Below are 7,153 nucleotides of genomic sequence, written 5' to 3'. Positions count from 1 at the left end.
TTTCAGAGATGCCATGGCACTTTGGAGAAGTCTCAATGATTGGAGACTGACTAAAGGCTTTGGTTTGACTCCCAAACCCACAACTGGATCCCGTGATCATCCAGGCTTCTGCTTCCACTCCTCTACTTCAGGAAACTCAAAGCACTTCAGGGACTGCTAAGTACTTACCATTAGTTTGCAATATAAAGGCCTTCACAGTGCCCTGGATTGCTAGACCACAATTACTGTCCTCTTGCCCTGCTTCTTCTTCTTCTTGTTGGCTCTGGGCCTTCTTGTAAGACACTGGAGTTGGCCAGTGTTCACCAACTCCTCACCTACTCTGTACTTGGTGTCCTTGTTCTGCTTGTATTTTTCCTGCTTATCCATTATGTTTTCCTTTTCTCTGTGTTTTGACTGGTGAATCACAACAACATTGGGAGGAAGAGTGAATTCCACTTTCCTGAGTTTGAATTCAGACTTTGGTCGGTTCTGTTCTTGGAGAAATTTCCACTGATCCAAGGTGATTTCTCCAGTAGCTGTTTCCACCAAGCGCTCTTCTGGCTCTCCTGCTTTGCTACAGGAGTCTCCTTGGAGCTCTCCTTGAGTGGCTCTCAAGTTTGTGTCATCAGGCCCAAGAGCTATTGTTTCCCTGCCCAGGGACACACTCCCATTGTCAGTTTCAAGTTCACTCTTCTGGACATAGAAGAGGACATAAGCACGCTGACTCAGGACACAAGTAATGTCACAGGCCACTACCTTAGCATCGTCCATTTTGTACCACTGGCCATTGCCAGCTTTTATATAACAATAGTAGTGTCCGCTGTGACAACTCACCCCAGCATGGACCAGCACAGCATAGAGGGCATACACCAGTGGGCCTCTGCCCTGCTGAGACATGTATGGCTGCATGTCAAGACACTCAGGGTAGTGCACGTGCTTAGCAATTTTTTCCCCTGTGAGATCCGAGAACCGTTTCAATACCAGCATAAGAACCTTTGGTGCCCTCTGCAGGGTCAGGGTCTTGCAGGCTGGCCTCTTCTTCTGACAAACACCACACTGGTAGGCGTTCTCCCCTTCCAGCCACTCAGGCTTCACCAAGTGCTCCAGTGCATGCTGCACACTGGGAGCTGCCGTGATGTCTAGCATAATGTCCAGGTAGGGGTCAAAAGTGTCTGAAACGCCACAGCAGTGGAGACACTTGATTTGAGATCTCCAGCACCCTCCAAATATCTGGCCCATGAGGGTAGGGTCCTTGGAGTGAGCACCTGGCTGCTTATGCCCACGCACACATGCTTTCTGCATGGCATGGAGAGTAAAGAGCAGAAATTCATGGGCATCTTCTTGCCGTGAAGTGTGGAAGCCGTCAACCAAAGCAGGCAGGGGCTGAATGACATGCCCAGGGTGGCAGAGAGCCCGTGTCACGTGGGCTTGCATCACACACAGCATGCAGACCCTGTGAGGAGGACAGCGTTGGCAATGCTTCTGGGACAGCATGTAGTTTGCCAGGGGAGGTGTGTATGTCAGGCACTGCAGGGCTGCATTCACGTAGCAAGTGTTTCCCATATTCTGCAGCCCAGCACCAGCTGTCGAAGGTCTCTGCCAGTTCAGACAAAGTTTCCCTCTAGGAGCCAGCAGTGGCCCCACAGGAGCTGAATTCTTCTTTAAGTGTGCATCAGGGCAAGGTGACAACGATGACTCTGCAGGTAGAGAAGGACCCAAATAGACTTTAGCATCAGCTGCATTGGATGAACATTCAGGTTTTATACAGTCATCAAACTGAGACTCACCTCCACAGTGGAGTGAAGCTGCCTCCATGTCTCCAGGAGCAGTAAGCACCAGGTTTCCCTGCTGAATCTCCAGAGGAGAGAGCTTCTCCTTCGGAGTAGGCCTTCAAATGACAGCTGGGTCCATGTTTTCAGTCTTTTATGGCTCAGCCTCCTGACCACACCCACTAACTTCCTGCCAGATCCACCAATCACCTGCAAGCACTTAATTAGATTAGGGATTTAGGTGTGGTCAGTTCACTTCCTGGAGAGACTGCTTGACTCTTTTCCCTGTTTATGGATCTCAGGATTTTTTAATTTTTTTTTTTTTTTGAGTGAGAGAGAGAGAGATGAAAATGAAAAACAATGAAAAACAAAGAAACAATACAAAGAAACACAAAACAGAACAAAAAAAGCACCAATAATTTGCTAAATGTGATTACAATTTTTCCAATATTGGGTTATTATCATAACCCTGTTGATTAAAGGGTAATTCATAATTTAAAAATTACCTAAACAAAGATTCACATGGTCTTCATTAGATGACGAATTTATCCAACTGGAAAATATGACAGCAACAATTTTATCTTTTTTTCCCTTTTAGCTGAGCACAATGTCTTTGAACACACCAACACAACCTCTAAGCTGACCTGTGATAGTGCCTCTGCTGTTAAAGAGCACAAGCCCTACCTGTCAGGGCACTGTCTTCCTTCTCATCTATCAAGGTCACTCTCCTTTCCCAGACTGTGCTTCTTTTCTAGTTATGTGCAGCACATTGCCAGAAACTTAGTGGCAACACCAATAAAATCCATTAAGTCACAGATTAATAGGTCAGAAGTCCAAGTCTCTTCAATGACCCTTCTCTGAGAACATGCAACCTTTGCTTGACTTCCTTTTTTATATGGATAATCAGTTACTAAATCTAATCAGGACCACATTCCAGGGACACACCCTGGCTTCACAGACAATGATCCTATCCTGTCTTCAGCTGGGAACACACCCTCTCAGGCTGATTGGATATCCCAGACTACATTAAATCTGTTTCTCCACACATAGTTTGAGATCAATGAGGGAAGGCCACTCCTGAGGGGGAATTTGCAAGATAACATGGGTCTTCATTCACTTATAAATAGCCCTGAGTCCATCCTGTGCATGGGAAGCATTCTAATGATAGGAATCTGGCCAGAAATCTGGCAGATAAATGTCCCATGGGCAAAAGGCACAATTGTCTGGCAGAATAGTGGATTTTGAAACATAATTAAAGGTGAATAAAAAAATTTTCAAGAAGAAAATGGTTTAACAAAAAAAAATTGTTATTGTGATGGAGAGGGCCATGTTAGGGCATGGGCCAAATTGTATTTCCAAGAAGATATCAATAATTTGTTGCAAGGATCTTCTGAAAATGGCCAGTAGAGGAATCCAGTGCACAGCCACTGCTGTCCAAGGCTGAATGGGAAGCACAGTTCTGTAGAGATTGAGAAACTACTGTTGATAGACTCAACCTGATCTTTTCTTAAAATTGGGCATCTTGCCACAAATCCATGAAAAGATAATTTCGGCTTTACTATAAATTACTGCAAATTCTGAACCTGCTTGGAATGCCTGCCCTTGCCTTGAACTCACCCATGCCTGGCTCTCTGACCAGATAGCAGCCCTCTCTGAAACTTTAGTGATGCCTCACAAATCTTGGCCTTCTCTGGCAAGACAATGACCCTCACTGAGGCTCTAATGGTCCTCATAAATTCTGATGTTGGGGCCAGCAAAAAATGTAAACTACCATTAGTTTGATTTTTTCAGAGTTCTGTTATCTGTAACCCCCCTTTGTGTAACTTTCTGGGCTATAAAGCTGGGCTGCAGGAAAGCTGGGGTGCTGTCTTGTTTTTGCCATTTTGGAAGGGAGAGGCACCTGGCCAGTTGAAATCATAAGCTTGCTTTAATTTGATTTTAAATGAAGTCAGTGGTGTTTCCTTGCGTCCTGGTCTAACACTGTGATTCCATTTTTGAAACCCAGCTTCTACCTGAAGGCCTGTCCAAAGGGAGGGGGTGGTGACCCTTGTCTTGGAAAAACCAACAGAGCACTCCTAGGCACCTAGCAACTCTGCTGAGTTGTTTGTCTGCTAATAACAGGAGAGATCTGTGATGCCAGGTGTCCCTGACTCAGTTAGGCTAGGTGAGATAGCAACCCCCTAGCAACCACTAATCAGCATGAGACAGGGACAAATACCTGGGATGCCAGATATCTCCCCAGTAGTCTCAGTGGTTGATGACATGTTAGGAAACCATGTCGTTTAGCATGTACACCCCTAAAGGCTTAAACCAATCAGTTGAAATGTATCCACCTCTTGAACTCACCAATCACCCCTACCCAACTTGTTTCCTCCAGTGAATGTGCTAATCAATGTTCAGAGTTGTTGTTTGATTTTCCCATGGTGTGAAATGTTTTGTGAGTGATGTTGTGACACATAGAGTATCCCCTAAAAGCCTATAAAATCTCACTGAACAAAGGACCAGGACTCACTCTTCAGGACCCCTGTGTCAGAAATGGTTGTGAGTCCTGGCTCAAGCTTGCAATAAGGACTCTTGTATGATTAAATTGGATTCAGCTCCAGGAGTTCTATTGGGGTCCCATGAATCTGGCATTATGTATTTGGGTCCCACGAATCTGACATGATAAGATGAGATGAGGTAGAAAAAAGAGGGAAGATCTAGAGGGTGTCTCCCACAGTTAGAGGCCAGAGGAGGAGCACATTGTCAGTTTTGAGAATAAAAGGTGAATATATAAAATGAGCAGACTGTGGCAGCAATGTGAATGTATAAAATGAGCAGACTGTGGGGACAAGTAGTGGCAAGGGTAAAAGGTGAAGAGGGAGCAGGATGTGTTGTCCAGCAATTTCACAGTCTGAGCTACAAAACCATTCTGATACTGAGAAGGAATCAGTATGGGAGAGAAATTGGCTTTTCCCAGCAATGTAGAGAATGTGGGAGTCTTGCCAGCTTACAGACCCTCTGTGTCCACTTGCTGCCCAAAATATTAGATATCCCTGCAGTTTTCTTTTGGTTTTGGTTTGGTTTGGTTTTTTTCTTTTATTATTCTTTGTTTTGGTGAAGCCAGAATTAGACAGGCAGTCAGCATAGATAGGCAAATCAAATCAGGTCAGATGAATAGGCCAATTTTGAATGAGTCTGGAAGTTGGACACTGTCCCCTGAGGGATAAAAATGTTATTCCTTTAGGAAGCTTTCTCCACACTCATGGAGAAACTACCCCAGCTCCTACCTGTTGCTAAGGTAACCTGTCCCAGGAATTGTCCCTCCTTATTGTGAGCTATAAGGTTGTTAATGAATTTGCCCTGAGCTGCTCCACCCTGCCCTTTGCTCTTCAGCCCAATTTTTCCTACCTTTTGACCATCCTGCTGAGCATTTCCTTGGCCTAGTCCTGTAAGCAGGAGGAGAAAGATAAGAAGAGGGAAGGAGAACAAAGGAAGTCTAGGACCTATAAAAAGGGCAGGGACACCTCACTTTTTGGGATATCAGGATAACAGCTATGGTACCCTTCGCCCTCACAGGAGAAGTCTATTACCCAGTTTTAAATAAACCCTGCTGTATATGCCTGCCTCAGCATGCAGCTCTAATGCTACACTTCAACATGTGAGGGAGCAGAACTTGTAATGAGGTATCATTGGGATTGCTTTTGTTTGTGTACCCAAGATGAAGTGGCCATGGGTCCTGTATTTTCACTGACTTCTGTGACCAAGTCTTGAGTCCACCTGGACACAGGAGTGGGAATGTGCTAAAGTTTTCCCAGGAGCTTTGGGCAGTGAAAGAAAGTTTGGCTTCTAGGCTGTAGGTCTGCAGAGTGGAGACAACCAATAGGGGACATCCATTTCAAAGAGCGGATCTGAACTCTCAGATAGGGACAAAGCCACCAGGACATAGAACTGTGTATAGTTGGGGTGTAGAAAGGTGCTACCTTCAGCATTCTAGCTCAGTAGGCCCCAGTTCCCCCATGCCCAGAGCTGTCTGGAGGCAATTTCCAGACTCCTCCCGCAGCACATGGAAAGCACCTGAGTCTTGCAATCTGCCTTGGCTCACAGGCTGTTCAGGAGGGGGGACTGCCCAGCATCTGCTGCCAGAGCCACACTACCAATATAGACAGGAAAAGAGAGCCACTCTGAGGATTTATTCTGCTCTGAACAGGAAAATTTCTTCCAACACTCATTAGCAGGCAAGAAGCAGGCAGAGCTAAGCAGACAGCATGCAATTTGATAGTTTTGACATGTACGTAACGAATAGCAATCTTATATTTCAAATTTGAAGCATTTCCATTGCCTTTTAAAAAAGTTAAAATCATGCAGATTGTTTAACACATAATTGATTATATTAGAAATCAATCACCTTAAGATCTATAGAATCCCATCACCACACTTCAGGTCCTTCAACACAAAATGGAACACCTATACATAATTCACAGGTCAAGGAAGAAGGCACAAGAGAAGGAAATAAACAGTGTTTTGAAAGAAGTGATAATAAAAGCTTCAATTATTAGAATTTCTGGGATAAAAGAGCACTTAGATGAACATTTATAACTTAACATATTACTAAGAAAGAAGCTAGGTTAAGAATCAAATAATTTTCCAATTTGGAAGTAGGAAAAAATATGAGAAGGAGCAAAAATATGGGACCTACAGAGAAAAAAATTTTAGTTATTATATCTTGTAATAGCAGGTTAGAATATATGCTACAGAAACTCAAGTTTGTCTCCATCATGGTTTCCTACATGCAGAACATTGGCAGGACCTCCCAAACAGCTGGCATTCCTAGGATTGATTTTTTGTACATTTTCTTGTGCAGTCTAAGGTAGTAAGATTGACTGAAGCCTTTCCCACATAGGTGCCACTCATGAGGTTTCTCTCCATTGAGCTGGCTTGATTTTTCTAAGGTTAGGGTCTTAAAGAGAGGCCTTTCTACACAGGCAACATTCCAATGGCAACACTCCAAGGCAAGTCATGTTTCATTTTTCCATAGTAGGGTGATGGCCAAGGAGTATGCCACACAGGTGGCATGCATGTCATTTTTGTCCAGTGTGTGTTCTCTCATGAACTCTGAGACCAGATGATGGACTGAAGGCTTTCCCACACACAGGGCATTTCTCTGGTTTCTCTCCAGTATGTGTTTTCTCATGGAGTCTCAGGCATGTACTGAAAGCTTTTCCACATAGGTGACATTTGTATTGTTTGTCTCCAATGTGTGTTTTCTCAAGTTGTCTAAGGCCAGATGATACACTAAAGGCTTTCCCATATACACCACATACATATGGTTTCTCACCAGTGTGGATTTTCTGATGTGGTTGAAGGTAACAAGATTGACTGAAGGATTTCCCACACAGGTGGCATTGATAGGGTTTCTCTCTAGT

At 44.2% G+C, this 7,153-nt stretch overlaps 1 protein-coding gene across 1 annotated transcript; it reads right to left on the bottom strand.

Moving 5' to 3' along the window:
- Positions 1-210: 210 nt before the first annotated feature.
- On the bottom strand, positions 211-1,794 carry LOC101960833 (ubiquitin carboxyl-terminal hydrolase 17-like protein 6). The gene has a single exon (XM_005340384.2). The coding sequence runs from the start codon at positions 1,792-1,794 to the stop codon at positions 211-213; it is 1,584 nt and encodes a 527-aa protein (XP_005340441.2).
- Positions 1,795-7,153: the final 5,359 nt, after the last annotated feature.

Source organism: Ictidomys tridecemlineatus, chromosome 14 (assembly GCF_052094955.1).
Source record: "Ictidomys tridecemlineatus isolate mIctTri1 chromosome 14, mIctTri1.hap1, whole genome shotgun sequence".
Lineage (NCBI taxonomy): Eukaryota > Metazoa > Chordata > Mammalia > Rodentia > Sciuridae > Ictidomys > Ictidomys tridecemlineatus.
This window is presented reverse-complemented; position numbering and strand designations above follow the sequence as displayed.